This window comes from Rattus norvegicus, chromosome 17 (assembly GCF_021556685.1).
Source record: "Rattus norvegicus strain SHRSP/BbbUtx chromosome 17, alternate assembly SHRSP_T2T, whole genome shotgun sequence".
Classification (NCBI taxonomy): domain Eukaryota; kingdom Metazoa; phylum Chordata; class Mammalia; order Rodentia; family Muridae; genus Rattus; species Rattus norvegicus.
The window spans coordinates 57,650,860-57,669,898 of NC_141550.1; the positions used below are offsets into that span (position 1 = coordinate 57,650,860).

A 19,039-nucleotide genomic window follows, 5' to 3' on the forward strand; every position below is an offset into this window, starting at 1 on the left:
CCCTGTGTTTCAGGACATTCTTAAATGAACCAAACCCACCAAATCACCAGTCCCGCAGTGTTCCGAAGTAGGAAATGCAATGGCTGAGGAAATGTGTCATACATGATTCTAAACAAAAACAAAAAAAGCAAAAAGGACACGACAGCTTCAGAAGACAAAGTGCTTCTAAAACAAAAACCATATCTTTAACTCCTGGTTAATAAACGTGAGATTTTTCAATAGAATAAAAAGATTCGCTCAGATTATAGTGATAGCATATTAATCCAGAAGAGTATAATCAAGTATTGACAGTCCATGTTTCACTTACTTTCCCCACCAAAAATTAGGCCCATCTAGATTCTTCTGAGCAATTCTATTAAACACAGCTTCTAAGTCTATGTAACAGTCATCATCTGTCTTGAGCAGCAAACTGAAGCTGGTGGATTCCACAGTCCTGTTGACAGAAAAAGAAATATGCCCATCACTGCAGCTCTGGAAGGACACACTACACACATACGGCTGTGCACCTTCAGTGTCTTACCCTATACACAGAACACTATCATTGTGGCCATCCACTATACTTGGTCCTCACTTGATCAACTGGGATAACACAAGAATGAGAACAAGGACTTTCCAGTCATTTTCCACATCAGTTGCCAGACCTACCTGTCACCTGTACCCTTCCCCACATGTAACTAGTTACAAAACCCAGGATCATGGGACAGGTATTAAGACCTGAAGCTCTCACTTAGAACACTGAACGAGGTAGGTTAAGAAATGGGCCAGGTGTGGTGGGAAGCAGATGCAGGTGGAGCTCTGAATTCTAGGCCAGTCAAGATATAGGGTAATGGTCTCAAAACTTCTTTTTTAAAAAAATGAATATATTATGGGCTAAAACGTGACTTATAAGATGGAAACATACTTGTCTTTGGAACCAATTTCCATCATTTAAATTATTATAAAGAATCAATCCTCTCTAAGAGCTTCCTTCATTTCTCTAGACACCAAAACTTCATGGCATCAAACAAGGTAAAACTAAGTTCCCTACCTGACTTTTGGTTCCTGCACAGCACATCTGTTTGTAAGTGCAGACTTCTAAGGGAACCAGCCAGATCTTACTGTATAGACCAAGCTGGCCTTGAACTTATAAAATGCACCTGCCTCTGCCTCTGGAGTGATGGGACTAATGGTGTGCACCATCAAACTTAGCCTTCTAAGTTATTTTTAACAGTATAACAGACACATAGTATTTGCCAATCAGAAATAAGCTTTTGTTATAAAAGATGTTTAGATCTCTGGTGGCTCTGCTAAGTAAATAAGGTTAAATAATTGAGCATTGATTTCCAATGTGGATGGTGCTGCTGGTAGCCACCTACTAGCAGAACACTAGTTCACTTTTCTGTTCCCAGGACTTCCTCCACAAAGCATAGTGAAAACAGACGATGGGTGGTAATGTGGGCTATGAGGAGGCAGATCTAAAAACAGCTCTGCTGAGGTTTGACAACACTAAAGAGGAACGGAGGCAGAATGTAAGGACCAAGAGGGGGAAAACTGAAGGAAGTCCCCGCTCAGAAGTTCAATCTCACACCTGGGAAGGACCTCTGTTAAGAAATTCTAGTGCCGGGTTGGGGATTTAGCTCAGTGGTAGAGCGCTTGCCTAGGAAGCGCAAGGCCCTGGGTTCGGTCCCCAGCTCCAAAAAAAAGAACCAAAAAAAAAAAAAAGAAAGAAATTCTAGTGCCCCCTTCCCACCCCAGTCTTAAGTCCCAGTCACGAACAGGCCAGCAGTCAGTCACTCCAGTGACTTCAGCCATCTGAGAGAACAAGCTGATCCTCAGAAAGTCAACACTGACACAAGCAACGACCAACTACAACTGTTAAAATGCTAATGTTACTGTCACAGACACAGAATACAGCCAAGATGTGAGAACCACTGGAGGCTCCAGGAAGTGAGAGCAACTATAAGAGTTTGTAAACCAGACACATAGGGTTTTTATTTGTTGTCTTTCAGAGCCTTGCCATGTGAAAACTGGCCTTCATGTTCTAGGAGACTTCTGTCTCGGCCTCTGTGCACCTGGACAAAACTCATGTCCACTCACTTCATCTATCCAAATGCAAGGAGCCTGGAGGCTGATGGAGTAGACACTAGAAATGGAAGGTGGATATTTAATTGAGAAGAATTCAAATTAGTAACTCAGTGTGAACAAAATTAGGGAATTTGGGTAGATAGGTAGGAATAAAGCTGAAAAGGGACCATTTCCAGATTCAATGGCTTCATCCAGTGCTTGGCTGAGACACCTGAAGTACGTAGGAATGAATTCAGGGGAATTTTTGATTGTTGGTTTTGACCCCTTAATACCATTCAGACTGTGGCTCTGTTATCTAAATAAGAAAGCAACAGCATGTTCAAAGATGTCTTCAAAAGGACCCAGGTGCTAGAGAGCTGGCTCAGCAGTGAGAACTGTCCTGGTACTCACGTGGGGCAGCTTACAACTGTACATAACCCTAGTTCCTGAGGACCTGAGCCTTCTTCTGGCCTAAGGCACTCATGCTCACATAGCAAAGAGACACATACACATGAATAATTAAAACATATATAAATAAAAATATAAAAACAAATGTTATTATGTAAAATAGAATATATAATATCTTATAAAATATTTAAAAACCCTTGATATTAAAAAAATTTTTTTTAAAGATCCAGAATGTAACAGGTCAAATCCCAGGTGATGAGTCTTTTATATTTTGAAATCTCAGTCGTATGATGATGTTTTATAAACCTACCCAACATTTATACAACCTACCATCTGTAGAAGTTCAATAATTTTGCAGGAACGTTCCGGTAAGTATCCACAACATCCACGAAGACAATGTCATCATAGATACTGCTTTCCTTCTGCAGTAAGGCATCTTCCACTTGCAGATCCCGTATGTGATCTACAAGTCTCTGGGGCCGAGAGTAAAGGCTTCGTAATAGTGCATCGCCTTCTGAAAAGGAAATGCTGACTGTTGAAGGACACTGCCGCACACTGGGGACCCAGAACTTGAAAATGCTACCGCATTCCTTCCCCGAGACAGCCAGCGGAGCACACGTTCATTAGGAGGTACAGGTGGGGCAGTTACAGCTCAGTGACGCCTGTCCGGGATGTGACATTAGGCATCCTCTTACATGGGCACTTTTCTGCAGTGCAGTCTCTCATGTTGGTGAACAACAGAACTAGAGTCAATAGAGAGTCCAACTCTGCCCTACCTGCCTAACAGAACGCATCAGTCTAAAAAGGAAGCTTTTGGGGCTGTGTTCTGGAGACATGGTGTTGCCACACAGCTCAGCATGTCTTTGAAGGCATAATCTTCCTACAGCCTCATTAAGTATCAGCATTCCAGGCCCATGTTTTTGTACCTAGCACAGTAAGGAACTTGTGACATGCAGGATGACCTTTCACAGTTAAACTGCATTGAGGGTAACTACACTGGGTTTGCTTTTACACTGGCCGACTTACCCTGAACAGTGTAGATAAAGCCACCTGCAACTCCCTCCACACCTTCCATGAATTCATGAGGCAAGGCCCCTTCCCCAGCCTGAAAGGAAGGAAAGTAGAACAGGGTTCAGATTTCCTGACTAACAGAGAATGTGCAACAAATGCAGAGCTGAACCAGAAGATGCCCCAAGGTTCCTGCCCTACAGCGGATACTGGTGCTGTGGACTTCTTTTTATTCTTTTACTTTATATCTTTAGTTTTACTTTATGTACATAGATACTTTGTATGCATATATGTTCACCACCTGCATGCAGTGCAGTGCCAGAGGAGGTCAGAAGAGGGTCAACTGTGCCAGAGGAGGTCAGAAGAGGGTCAACTATCATTAACTACAGTTTCAGCACCAAGCTTGCCTGCCTGCCTGCCTGCCACCAGGCTTCATACCACAGTGGTCCTGAACTCTAACCACTTGGAACTGTGAGCCCCACATTAAACACTTGTATTTATAAGATGCTTTGGTCTTGTCTTACCTTGAAATAGAGAAACAGAAGCAGCCAGTGCTCTGGACCACAAAGTCACTCTTTCAGCCCTTCTGCCATGGATTTAAAGCACCAGGACGACTCTGGCCTGGTGCTCAAAATTCCAACTTAAATAAATGTTCTTATATTTAACAGTACAAAACCAACTTAATTTATATCTAACCCTACCACTTTAAAAACATTAAAAAAGTATTTTTCATGAAAATTTTCATGGATTTGATAAGATCTTAGTGCACTTGAGAATTCAGTGGCCATGCAGAGAAAAGCTTCTTTAAATCATCTGTCCCCAACACGTCAGATGGGGACTAACTTCCTACTGCTGCTCAAGACCTAGGACTTAACTGTTGCCAATAGTCCTGCCTCTTAGAGGAACTTTCACCAGTCACCTCCTCACAAGTTACCCATCCATTGACTGCTGCCTTCTCTAGGTTGTACTCCAATATGGCTGCCTTCCAGAACTCTCCTCCAGCTGTTGGGGCTGAGGCTAACTGTCAAAAGCAGTCATCAGCATTTTCACAGTATTTCCTATACAGCAAGAATCCTTTGACAGAAGGGATATGCACCACTTTAAGGCCACCAGAGAGTATTCTGAGGTCACTGTGAGTAACATACATTTAATTTTAAGTACACTTTGTAATAGAATGGTGTGGAGTTCAACTCTAGTTCCATAATTGTGGTATTCTTTCTTATTAAACTGCCAGTATGTTCTATTTGGTTTTGGCATGTTTAGAATTTAACAATACTCACTGTGTCCTTATTTGATTTCTGTTGCTGTGATAGGCACTCGAACTATAAGCAACTTGTGTGAGAAAACTGTTTACACTCCCGCTCAGGGGTTTCCACCAAGTCTGCCTTCCTTCTTCAGTTAGCTAAATGTTTAAACTGTCTCTGACCCTCCACGACTATCTTTCCTCCAAAGCAGAGCATTAGTCTTCATATTTGAACTTAGTCTTTGACTCAGAAGAAACTTATTTCCTTATTATAACAAACTCAAATATTACGGAATTTTGGTATATCCTAGGTATTTTTAAAGTTTCACAAATAGAAGGTGGCATGAAAACTAAAGGTACCTGTCCTGAAAATAATAAAAGTCTCGATCTTAAATAAATAATGGGTAAAATACTGTTCATGATCTGTAAGGCTAAGACTCTGTAGGTCCCTTTACTTAATAGTTTCTTTTAAACATTTTTTTTTCTTCTTTTTTTCTTTTTTTTCGAGCTGGGGACCGAACCCAGGGCCTTGCACTCACTAGGCAAGCGCTCTACCGCTGAGCTAAATCCCCAACCCCTCTTTTAAACATTTTAAAACTACATTAATGTATTCGTTTAGATTTGTGCATATGTATTTGCCTGGGTGTTCTCACTGAATTTAGGTCACCAGGCTTGGCATCATCCGCCTTAACCTTCTAAGGCATCTACTTCCTCCCTGGACTGTGGACCTGTGATGGAGTAACTGTGCCTGCCTTGCAGTGGGTGGGTATGCAAGAAATGCTTTCCAAATAAATAATAATGATATGACACCCAAAACCAGGAATGATTTCACATTAGTGGAGCTAATATTCCAGAGATTACTGAACTTCTGCATTTAAATGCCAAGTATCTTCCTATTCGCTATACTAACTCCCAAGGGGGAGGGCAAAGCTGTCCGTACCACCACTACATGCCTCTTGCTTACTAAGTCTGTCTACACGCTCACCATGCTACATTTCAGAAATTTACCTGAGAAAAATCTGGCTAAACGGGAAATATGATTCAGAAACTCCAGAGCTGCTTCAAAATAAAACAAAATCGGGCATTCTATTTCGCTTTTTAGAGACAGCATGACAGCTCTGAACTCTGGGGTAAAGCAATCTTCCAGCTTTAGCTTGACAAAGAGCTGGGAACACAGGCATAGGACACTGGGCTCAGCTTAATATTTTGGTAAACAGTATTTTAACTAACATTTTCCTATCAAGGTAAAATGGCCAACTGTGGAAGAAACATCTCTCCCCTTCCTTTCTTACTCTGTACCTAGCTGGTCTCTTCAGAGCAATCCTGGTGCTTCAGTCTCCTTGGACGCTGAGAACACAGGCATAAACAACTGTACTAAACCATTAACAAATGTTTCTAAAAACTGCTCACTAAAATGTTGAGAAATAAAATATCATACTTTAAAATGTCTCAACTATAAGACAAAACTCCATTATTCATGCACACTGGAGTTACAGGGACACACAACTCAAGCCCGTGCCTTCACTGCAAGGGCCCAGAAACACTTTCTAGTGTGTATATGCGAGACCCTGGCCTGGGATAGCATAAATAACCCACGTTATGCATACAGAGCAGTTAGTGTTTCTAACCAAACAAACAAAGCGCAGCTTACTGTGAGGACTCTGAGAACACCCCCTCCATCATTCACTGTCACTCTGTGCAGGTTTCTGGACACGAGGCCATGGAGATCTTGGCTTTCCCACACGATCGTACCTTCAAAGCTCTTTCGGAGGAAAATGATAGTAAATCAATTTGTTTATTCCTTTCACTTTGGTTTAAAGAAAGTATTTACATGAAACTTAAAAAAAAAGTTATCTCCCCTGCCCCAAAACACATCAGTTAAAAATTTAAGCCATGGGGCTGGGGATTTAGCTCAGTGGTAGAGCGCTTACCTAGGAAGCGCAAGGCCCTGGGTTCGGTCCCCAGCTCCGAAAAATAGAACCAAAAAAAAAAAAAAAAATTTAAGCCACAACTTAAACAATGCGTTGCTAACTTGGTAGTGTATCTAAAACGCAACTGCAACAGGGCTATGGTGTTTATAGATCCTGCCTGGCTGTTCTGTTGTGTCAATTTCCAAATGTTGCTATAACTGTTGGAGCTGTTCTTTCTAATGTGGGTGAAACTGTCTGCTGGCAGACACTTGATAGAAATCAAATGGCCACTGTAACATAGAATATTTTGGTATGAATGTCTCTTTTCCCCAATACTTAAAATAAATTCCCAGAGATGAAATTACTGGGGAAAGGTACATTTATGTATTTATTTTGGTACATACTGAAATTGCCTTTGAATGGTTGTTTTTATTACTTTATATGGTCATTAGCAGAAGATGAGAACGCCAACTTCATTGGGCTCTCCCTCTATAAAACTTAGGAAAAAGTAAAAAGTGCAAGTTGGTGTGATAGATCTTTAATATGTGACTGTCTAACACTTGCCAAGCTATGGTTCATTATACACTTAACATCAGACATTAAAATTAAAATTAATATCAGAATAGCCATTATCTTTAAATACTACCAACATCTGGCCATGATTCACTAATACAAAAAAAATGTATTTTGGAAGAAATTGAGGAAGATATTGTTCAGAAAGAACTTCAGTTTACCATAAAAGCAGACAAGTCTTGAAGTAGTTAAGGTCAGAAAAGTGGGAATCGACAGCACAACACCTTCAGAATCATAAGCACTTCACGGGCTGTAATACCAGGCTGAGGAGAGGGAGGTCTAAGGTAGGCCAGATGCTTCTCTGTCCACCATGGCGCTATGAACCCTATCCTTCGCTTAGAAGTGGGGAAGACTGGAGGTTGTCAGCAGAGTAGCCAAGGCTGGTAGGAGAAGAACTAACTAGCTGCTGTGGTAAGACTGAACAACACGGGTCCCCAGGGAACGGACGGCCTAGAGGTTGAACTATAATTCCTCTTCTACATGAGAAGAAATCACGTTCCAGTGACTGACAAGAACTCAGAGTGAAGTGTAAGTAGTGACCTTAAACCCTCCAACAACCTGCCGCTGGCAACCACACAGAATCTAAGCAGCAATGTGACAATATGAAGGAGAGAAAGATTCTGCTATGAAGGTCACATCTCTCCTGGATGAACATCACTTCGAAATTCTCAATTTTCCATTGCTATGATCAAATTCAATGCCCAAACCAAGTACTGCTCCACGTCATGGTTTTCATGTACCCATCCCTGGCAAGTCTTTTGCCCTTTTTCATGCTGTACTTTTCTTCTCTACCACCAATAAAATGTGGGAGACGTGAGAACACCTTGGGATTAATTAGAGTGATGGGACATAAGTCTAAGATCCGTGATTCTGGTTTAGATGGTTTAAGAAAATCTTAGACCCAAGCCTGAACGCACAGGCAATGCAAATGGCTGGGAGGAAGACAACACCACTTAATGGCCCAGGATCAGCTAGTTCATCTGGGCAGGAACCAATGAAACGGCCTACGTATGCTGAGTAAAGTAAAGCAGGCGGCCAAGAGTCAAAACAGGAGAGACGGACCCACAGCAAAGGACAGGTCTCTGAAAACTTTACCTTACATCTACAGAGAAGGTATGGAAACACAACACATCCTTCTCTGTCCCCAGGTCAAATGACACTTGGCATCTGATTTGCTCTTTGCTGGTAGTTCTTCCTGGTACCCAACTCCATTTAGTGTATGTATAATTGGGTCATGACCATCTCCATAGACGTCTACTGGTGCAAAAGGCCTTGATGTCCTCTGACGCTATATGAGGCAGGACTGCAGCAAGCACTCTCCCCATCCCCATCCAAACTGACTGCTACCTCACACACCTTTCTACTGATACTGGAGGTGTCATGAAACCAGAGAGCTTAGCATCTACAACAGTCACGGGCAACTGTTTGAAGACCACAAAACTACTGACTTGGGAAAAAAATCATGGTGATAGAATGGGAAAATGAATTACAAATTATGTCACAAAATAGTAAGTTACTATAAGCCCTTCCACATAAGTCTTTTATCTATTACTTCTGACCTCTCATCCGTAAGAACACAGGAGCTAAATCATAAGAATAACAACAACTGCTTGTGGACGAAAGAAACGACTCGACTCACTTTCAAACAAAGAAAGCCTAAGTGTCCACCAAATGCACAGTACTGTGCCTAGTGACTCGGTTACACAAGTCTGCGCTCTACGAAAACAGCCTTAGATTTCAGTGCTCAATAAGAAAAATACACAATTCAAGAAACAACTGCCTTAAACACACAGTGGTTTTCACTTAAACTTGTGGCTGTCCCAGAGGCTTCCTGTTCAGTGGGCAGACCACAGGATGAGCACTTTACAAAAGAACACGATGTGACAATCTGTGCTACTCCAGCTATCTACTGTACAAGTTTGATGTGACAATGACATGAAAGCATGTACTTTTCCTCACAGATGCCTTACACCAAGGGTAACTTTCACTTCTCTGGTAAAACACAATCACCATGTCCATTAGGTTCCATTGGGTTTGATATAGGGGAAAAAAAAAAAAAAAACATGTATACAAGACAGATTTCAACAAAGAAAGAGCTGTATATTATATGATCTTAGCGTTCTAGAGGCTTATTTTTTTATAAAGCTCATATAAAGCATATAAAGCTCATATGCATTTTAGCCTTTTAGAAAGAAAATATATGAAATAAAATCATCCCACATTCTCCCACGTATCCATTAACAAACAATTCCACTTTTCTCACTATTTTTCTAAAGTAAGGCTTTGAGGGAGGCCAGTTTTAAAAGTCCCTCCCAGGCCAGGCACCCAAGCTGGCAGAGACTCGGGAGAGGAGCCAGCCTGCCTTGGTTAGGTTTGGTGTTGTTTTCAAGCAGGGTCTCACTGTATAGCACTAGCCATACAACAAAACAACCAAATGACTTCCAAGCATGGACTGCTGAAATGGCTTTTACTGGAGGAAAAAAAAAAAAAATCAGTGATTTCCCTAAGGGTGAGGCCGCTGGCAGGTTGAGTACAGGGGAGCGCGCTCTGGAGTATACAGACTACACAAACTGGACCCTCTGACTTACTAAGAAAACTTTAAAAAGGGGTGAATTTGGGTGATAAGAAGGTAAGTGTGGATCCTGAATGAGTATGTGGGAGGGGTGAATATAATCAAAATAAACTGAATAAATTCTCAAATAGTTTATAAAGCTATTTTTAGTTGTAAAATGTAAAGTTGACAGAGCAGTACTCATTTGCTCTTGCTGGTGTAGACAGGACTTTTGTTACATTTTTAAAAAAGTATTATTCTTTGGCAAAAAGAAAAACGAATCACCAAAGATCCTCCAACTATTGGCAACCCTGTCCCCTAAATTTCTATTTTTAAAACCTACAAACCTACAAAGAAGTCGGTCACCACCTGTGAATGCCTAGCCTCCAAGTGGCTCGCATCTCCACAGCTATGTCCCCCACACACTTGTTTGTTGTCCATGTCCTAAACAGAAATGCAGGTGCACAAGGACTCAGCATTTCAATAGCAGCCGCACTCTGAGGGAAAGTAGTGCCTTTTACACACCAAGAAAATGCTTCTAAGGGTGACTGAAAGTAGAGGACAGACTATAAACCTGTGATTACCTGAAAGCATTGAAACCTGCTCTCCTCCTTTTGCCCCTACCCCTAGACACTCCTTCCTCAAGAACCGTCACAGTCTCAAGCCCAGTCATTCTGGAATCCCACAGTCCAAGGTTACGAGCCAGTCTCAGTCACTGTTAAGTGTCCTCTGTTGGCCAGTGGATGACTCGTGGGCAACTCTGAGTTGTTTTATTTACAGACAATAATGGTGGAGCACATTTTAAGTGGTCCACCTGTATAAAGCCACTGGTCAGTACCCCCAAAGCTTTCTGGACTACCTAGTGCAGCAACTCTGCCTTCCACAAGACTCCTTTGACACAGAAATAACGTGCACAGCCTGAAAGGGCCCATGCCTTCCACAAGACTCCTTTGATACAGAAATAACGTACTGTCTTTGTTGGGGTCACTACTGCTATGATGAAGCACCATGACCAAAGCGAGCTGAGGAGCAAAGAGGTTACTCGGCTCACACTCCCACTGCACTGTTCATTGTCAAATGTAATCAGGACGGGGACTCAAACGGGCAGGAACATGAAGGCAGCTGCTGACGCAGAGTCCATGGAGGGTGCTGCTACTAGATGGCTCCTCACTGCTTGCTCAGCCTGCTTTTTATTGAACGGAAGCCACGAGCCCAGGGGTGGCACCCCACAGACTTGCCTAGAGCCTTACAGAAGCATTTGCTTAGTTGAGGCTCCCTCTTCTCTGACAACTCTAGCTGGTGTCAAACGGACAGAAGACTAGCCAGGATACACCATGTGATGCCGAAGGTAAATGACGCACTATAAAATGCGTGACTCCGATGCCCTAATAGAAACTAGTGGTTACTGCGCAAGTGTCAATGGTCTAGCTTTCACATCATAACTCAGCTTTGAGATTGCATATATAAATCAAGATAGTTCTCAAGGACCCACACAGCTGTCCAGGCCCCTAACCCCTGCTGTGGTTCAAAGCACTAAGTTCTGAAGTGGACTCTATGGACAGGTTGAGTCTGGTGGATGGGCACTGCTCAGAGCTGCCTGGCACAATGGGGATACCCTCAGGATGCCACTAGGGCACCTGACAAGCCGAAATGGTCTCCAGCATGTAAAATTTAAGACTGCTGTACAGCACCTCAGAGGTAACAAGAAAGTTTCCAGACATCATCCACGAGTGTTCACGGTTATTAAAGTTCTATTTAACTTGAAAATACTGCCTATTATTCTATCTGTGCCTTTGTTTTTCTTTTCTTGTTTTGGCTGTCCTTGAACTCTCTCTGTAGACCGGTCTGGTCTCTAACACACGAGATCTGCCTAACTCGAGAGTGCTGGGATGAAAAGTGTGCAACATCACACCCAACACGTTTTGTTTTTTTAATTCTTTAGGTAAGTAAAACATCTAACTTACCCAAATGATATATTGTCCAATAAGACCTAATACTACCCTTTGTCACTAAGACAGTCACAGAGTTCTCAAGTTAACCATGGCAAAAGGCAATACTTTTTAAAAAGCATGGCTGTGAAATTCTGTTGCTGTAACTGCAAAATTTAGTGCCGGCTGTGTTGGTACCGCTGCTTCCGTACTGCAGAGCCGATGCACTGCAACGAAGCACACGTACCACAGAAACCACACTGGCCTTCGCCACAGCCATACCTCTGGTAAGATGAATTGCTCCACAGGCTTATACCACAGCTTGTTCACTTGTGTGCCACAGCTTGGAGGACTAAATCGAGCGACGAAAAGGGCCTCCTGCAGGTGGGTAGGGAAGAGCAGAAAACAAAGACAAACGTTTCCTGTTATACACTATATATCCAACTGCTCTTCAGGTACTCTGCAGCTGTCCAGCAAATCCACAATGCTGCTGATCATCTCACTATGGTTTCAACAACTTTCATGTTTTAAAATTTTTCTTTGTAAATCTGTTTTATGTTACAGGTATTTACCACCTAAGCCATCTCTCCAGCTCCATTTTTCAGATTTTCTAGTGTGATTGCCATGGTCACTAAAGTGCTATATTGTGTGTTGTGTAGCTCCAGGGAGTCAACTGTTGGCCCTTGTGTCCTAGGTAAGCACGGTGCTAGCAAAGGCAGCCACGCAGCCTCCTTTTGAGGTAGTGCCTGGCTAAGTTGCTAAGAATATATTTGATCCTCCTGCCTCAGCTTCCTAAGCAGCTGGGATTGCAGGCTAGAGCCACCAGGCCTGAATGAGATTCCTAAGATAATCAAAGTTGCTATTAAGATCTCAAATATTAAGTGTAATTCATATAACCTTTGAAACACTACCCTGACATTTCTGTACTTACCCCTCATACACACCCAAGAACAAACTGTAAGTTCACAGATCTCTTTGGAAAATAAAATGTGCCTGGAAATTCTTCAGTAAGGACTTTGATAAGAGAATATATATAAAACAGAGGACTGACCCTCAGGACATGTACTGTTTTCTGTGCACTTTTTTGTTTCTTTTAGGCAAATGCTAGGTAAGTACTTTACCATTTCAGCTCTTCCATGAAAAAAAATTTTTTTTACACTTTTACCATAGTAATACCTAAATTACTATAGTCCAGTAACTTGCTAAAGCTATTCTAACAGAAACCACAATTATAAATGTGTTCTCCCTCTCCCTTTATTCCTATTGACATTCTTTTAAACATTTTTATGTACTTTATGTGTATGGGTATTTTGCCTGTATGTACATTTGCACACTAAGAGATCCCACAGGATTACAGTTATGTGGGATTGAGAGATACCATGCTGGGAACTGAACTCAGGACATCTGAAAGAATAGCCAGTGCTCTTAACTGCTAGGCCCACAAACCAATTCTTTAGGTGGAGGAAAAGAACGAGGGTGGTCCAAGCTATATAGTCCTGTTTGCCCTGGAACTTTATGGATTATACTGGCCTTGAATTTATAGAAATCTTTCTACTTCAGCCTCTTGAACACTGGAATTACAGTCCTCTGTTTGACCATGTCTGACTTCAACAAAACTTAAACCAACCAACCAGCCAACAAAAACTGAAAAGAGGCTTCTAGTAATGGCAAACCAATTATATAGACAACAATGAACTCTGGAAAACATAAAAAGGACCTTCCCTGCATATGATGATACCCACCTGCAAACAAACAAACAAAGAGACTCCCCATCTCAAAAAACCAAGACCAGTAAACAACAAGAAAGTGGAAAGGAGGCTGGAATTCAAATTCAGGCAAAACCTGGAAAAAAATCAAAAGCAGAAAGGGGAGACCAGGTCTACTTCCCCTTCCCCTTAGTGCTCTTTGTTGAAGGTACAACTCTACATCAACTTAAAAAAAAGTCGGAGGATGCAGGTGGGATAAAAACATCATTTGCAAGGAGAACTCAAGTAAACGTTGACGTGCATACACACGCAGGTAGGGAAAGGGGGGAGGGGAGGATGAGAAAGGGTGAGCTTTATTTTTTTTTAATTATTTTATTTATTTTATGCATATGAGTACACTGTAGCTGTCTTCAGACACACCAGAAGAGGGCATCTCATTACAGATGGTTGTGAGCCACCATGTGGGTGCTGGGATTTGAACTCAGGACCTCTGGAAGAGCAATCAGTGCTCTTAACCGCTGAGCCATCTCTCCAGCCCAAGGGTGAGCTTTAAATTCTTCATATAAACAGCCCTGCTCTGAGGCTGACCCCTGTGACATGCACCAGAAGCAGAACCCAGACAACGAAGAGCAAACAGAGCCAGGTAGGATGTCAGCTGCTGTCCACGGCAAACAGTCTAGAGTCCCCTCCAGCGGACTTAACTGCCTGTCATAGCAAAGCAAGCAAAGGCAACTGACACTCTGAGGGACACAATGGGAGGTCCTGTAATACATCACTCAGTGTCTGGACTTACTAACTCCTTGGAATAAAAGGAAAACCTACATCAACAGAAAATAACTGACCCAGGTATTTAACAGCGTGAGGCTAGGAGCCATGTCTTATGAAAGATAAAATATGGATAATATAAGGTGGTATTTGTCTTTCAAGCTTTGGTGACCTCACTTAACATAACATTTTCTAGTTCCATTCCATCCATTTTTCTGCAATTTCATTCTTCTTTATCACTGAGTAAAATTCTACCGTATGTTTGTACCCCATTTTCAGTTCTTTTTTTTTTTTTTTTTTTTTTTTTTTTGAGCTGGGGACCGAACCCAGGGCCTTGCGCTTCCTAGGCAAGCGCTCTACCACTGAGCTAAATCCCCAACCCCTGTACCCCATTTTCATGATTCATCTGTTCCCTGCTATTGAAAAAGAACAGTGATGTGAGGATATTCCTGCAGAAGGCTTGAGTCCTCTGTATGTACGCACGGAGCGGCATAGCTGGAGGATACGGTCACACCGGTGTCCACAGTGGCTGGGCTAACAGTGCATAAGGGCTCCTCCTCCATTGTAAACCTGTCAGAATTTTCTGTTATTCTTGATACTGATTATTCTAACTAGAGTGCAGTGGAACTTTTACTAATCTGATGGCGAGAGATGTTGAACATTTGTATTTTTTCTTTTGAGAACTGTTCAACCACTGGCCACTCGCTGACTGGCAGGTTCTTCAGTGTTTTTCATAGTTCTTTATATATTCAAATATCAACCCTAAACTATAGCTTACAAAAACTTTTCATTAATTTTGTAGTATTCTCTTTCTGTTCATAAACTTCTTCTGTTGTGAAGCTCTTTAGTTTCATGTAGTGCTGTTGGTCAGTTCTTGAGGCTGCTTCATGTGTTATTGGGATGCTATTCAGAAATTTGTTGCCTGTCCCTATGTCTTGAAGTGTTTTCCCAGAGCAGTTTACAGTTTTAAATTAAGGTTTCTGATCCAGTTTGAACTGATTTTTATGCAGGGTAAAAAGATATGGATCTAATTTCATTCTTCTACAGGTTGCTATACAATTTTGCCAGCACCAGTTTTGTCTTTTGTCTAGTTCAGGCTTTTGACACCTTCATTAATGAAGCTATAAAGAATTTATACTGGGAATTTCTAGTCCAGTCCAACTATTTTTGGGGGGGGGGGACATATAATTCATATATCTACAGTAATCTCTCCCCAAACCAGCATTGTAATGTAACATTAACTTCAACTAATACAGGAAGGAAAATGGAAATCACACAACCACAGAGACTGCTTTAGTCTTTCAATCTACTTGGAACCACAAAGAAAAGTCATTTCGAAAGAAGAATCTTGTCCATGCCAGTACACACCTCCTGCTCTGTCTGATACAACTTGACTGTGATGTTCCTTTGAAAGCCAATGTCACTGGCATCATAGAACACTCCGACACTGGTGATCACGATTGGGTAGAGAACTCTGAAGCTCACGCTGACAACTCGATCCTCAGACAGTCGGGATGAGGAGGCATCTTCAGGAAAGCTGAAGGCCTCGATTTCCTGATTCAAAACTAAACAAACAATGAGAATAGGGTTTATATAACCAAATAAATAAGAGTTAGACTTCTGCACACACACATAAGTGCAAATATACACACATGTGCAAGCACACACATCCTACTGGCGAATATTAACTATGTCAACTGCAAGGCATCTACATGGGAGGACTGGATAAAGATAATGAAAAACAATACTTAGTGTAGTAAAAAAGATTAGGACTTTGATCTTGGTCTGCAAATCTAAAAATGCTACCTGTTACTGAGCAATTAAGAGTTCATGTTCTGGAAGAAAGCAGTGCAGTATGGGAGTAACTGAAACCATGTCAAACGACACCGAGAAGCTTGCGGTAAACTATTCACGACAGGGAAAGTGAATCAAACTGATTTTGATCACTGCCCGTTACATCTATACATTTATTATTTCACGGTGTGGGAGGAGCAGCCCATCACTTGCCTGTCAAGACCCTGTAACCCTAAAGGACACTAAGTAATCGTCCCAAAGGATTCCAGACTCAGGAATTAGACGTGGGTTTAATGACTCACAAGTCAATGCTCTTTTTACCGGTGCATTAGCTCCTGGACTATCTTTTCCCGTTCTCTAGTACTGGGAACTGAGCCAGGGCTTTATCCGTATTAAGCAAGAACTCTACCACAGAGCTATTAGTACAGTCAATAGTCTCCTTTAAGTAAACTTTTCGAATTACTATAAATGAAGCAGGATAGATTAGATGATACAGATAATACCCAAAAAGTACCAGTATTAGTTTGAGAAATATCAAACCTACTTTAAAGGCAACATTCTCTATAGTTTTTAGAACTGTGGTTTCAAACTCTGCTGATGACCCAACCAGTTAAACAAATGTGTACATAACATTTACTGTAAGCAGTCTATACATTTATATCAGGGCTGTGAGTCCAGTTCAGTGGTATAGCAACACATACTTAGTACACACAAGGGTTTGATTCCTAACACAGAAAATCTCATCAAAAACCCCTGGATTGCTGGGCCTTGGTAGTGCATGCCTCTAATCACTACACTTAAGAAGCAGAGGCAGGTGGATCTCTGTGAGTTCAAGGCCAGCTTGGTCTATAGAGCTAGTTCTAGGACAGTCAGTGCTACACAGAGAAACTGTCTTGGGAAGAAAAAAAAGAGGAGAAAACCACTGGCTCCCTCACCTCAAAAGAACACAATACACAAAAGTCTACTTTGTCAGAACTAACCAAGTTCACTGATATCTTAAGAAAGATAGCCCTGCTTTACAACAGAGACTCTAGACTATGACCTAACCTTGTATACACTGGGCATTCGGGTCCCCCATTTCAGTCCTGATACTTGGTAGATTTTCAATAAAATGAAGATTAACAGGAAATGCTGCATCCTTCTTTTTAACAGACAGAGGCAGGAAAGGGGAACGGGGTCAGACAGATTTTTGCCATAAGCAAAAGAGCACTGCCAACATCCAAATTGGATGATATCAAGTTTTTCCTTTTAATATTCAGAGGACTAGCTGGAGAGATGGCTCAGAGGTTGAGTGTGGCTGCTCTTCCAGAGGTCCTGAGTTCAATTTCCAGCAAGTACATGGTGACTCACAACCATCTGCAATGAGATCTGGTGTCCTCTTTTGGCACTCAGGCATACATGCAGACAGAACACTGTATATATACATAATCGATCAATCTGTATTTATATATTCAGGAGACAAAAGGCATCTATCCAAAATAGAGGCATATGTATTAAAAACATCAGGTCAAGTCATTCCTAAATTCTATTTCCCTTAAAAAAAAAATGTACCTTAAACTCAAGCAGCCTGTAGCAGGAAATCTTAATGCTTTGACAGCAGCTGGTAAGCAAATCTTTGACACATGCACAGCGTGATTAATGCTCATCATGACCTTTGGATACTGACATAACCCAAATGCTCAGGAGGGCATACGATATACTTAAACAGTGAAGTTTTAAAAACTGTTTATTTATTAAATGATGAAAGTTTTCTATTAATGGAAAATCCACTCCTCTCTTAGTAATAGCACTTAAGATGGTAAGCTCCAGATAACCAGTGCTGGGAGTGGGACCAGCCCGCACAGTGGTGGCAGGCACAGCCACTAAGCCACACCTCCGGCCCTGTTTAGGTTTCTGTACGTAGTTGTTTGGCTTTAATTTAGCTTTCAACTCTTGAACTTTCTGTAAGCTACTGCATCAGCAACATCTGGTGAGGCTGATGACCCTTTTGCTCTCTACGTAAAAGTTAATGGAACCTGTCCTCAGAAGAACACATTTAGATGTAAAATTTTGTCTATAATCCTCTGCTTTATATAACATAGGCTAGAATATATGCTCAGTTTATTTTAAAAGTGGGCTGGAATATAACCCACTCTGGGCTGGAGAGGTGGCTCAGCAGTTAAGAACACTAGTGTCTCTTCATGAAGACTGTGCTCTTCCAGAGGTCCTGAGTTCAAATCCCAGCAACCACATGGTGGCTCACAACCATCCGTAATGGGATCCAATGCCCTCTTCTGTTGTGTCTGAGAAAAGCTACAGTATACTCATATAAATAAAATAAATCTTTAAAAAAAAAAAAGTCAGGCTCTTTAATAAAGTATCCATGGAGCCCCAGAACCTACAAGTTTCCATGGGATGGATACATTTTAAAAAAGAAAAAGAAAAACAGCATCTAATGCTGCAGCTCAGGCTGAACTGGGACTCCTCACGCAGCCAGGTTGGCACACTTGTGGTGACCTTCCTACCTTGGCCTCCCAGGGGCTACAGTGACAGGCATGTACACTTACAAACTCTTCCTCGCTTACAGATGATGAAATATAGGGTCAGCAGGCCACAGAGCTAGAATGTGGCAGAGCTGGCTTTACAGCCAGAGTCACAGCCCACACCTGCATATTATCAAACTTCTAAAAGGGAGATGTAAAACTATGAAGGCCTGACGAGCTTTAAAACACCAGAGTCCAGGCCCAGTACACTGAGATTTGGAAAACCTCTAGAACTGCAGCTGACATAATAGGAATGCTTACTCAGTGGTAACCGCCTCCCCGGCAACAGCAGACCTCATTAGCATCCGCTGATGCATTCTCACAAACTTCATTCTAAGTAATATAATTTTTTGTTTGTTTTTTTGAAACAGGGTTTCTCTGTGTAGCCCTGGCTGTCCTCAAACTCCCAGAGACCCACCCACTTCTGCCTCCCAGGTGCTAGGATTAAAGTTGTGAGACATCACTGCCTGGCAATAAAATTTTTTTTTCTTTTTTTCGGAGCTGGGGACCGAACCCAGGGCCTTGCGCTTGCTAGGCAAGCTCTCTACCACTGAGCTAAATCCCCAACCCCAATAAAATATTTTTTAA

At 41.8% G+C, this 19,039-nt stretch overlaps 1 protein-coding gene across 16 annotated transcripts in view; it reads right to left on the minus strand.

The window, feature by feature from the left end:
* The window catches only part of B3galnt2 (beta-1,3-N-acetylgalactosaminyltransferase 2), a 48,021-nt gene that overhangs the window by 4,733 nt on the left and 24,249 nt on the right, over positions 1-19,039 (minus strand). For 9 of the 16 annotated variants that reach the window (XR_015640717.1, XR_015640718.1, XR_015640719.1 and 6 more), the window contains 6 exon segments: positions 15,504-15,700; positions 11,947-12,042; positions 6,354-6,464; positions 3,478-3,556; positions 2,782-2,965; positions 308-433 (listed from right to left, as the gene is read on the minus strand). Coding sequence is in view for 6 of the 16 variants with exons in the window: in NM_001144851.2 (NP_001138323.1) it covers positions 308-433; positions 2,782-2,965; positions 3,478-3,556; positions 6,354-6,464; positions 11,947-12,042; positions 15,504-15,700 (793 nt within the window). In the remaining 10 variants the exon portion in view is untranslated. 16 annotated transcript variants of the gene reach the window in all.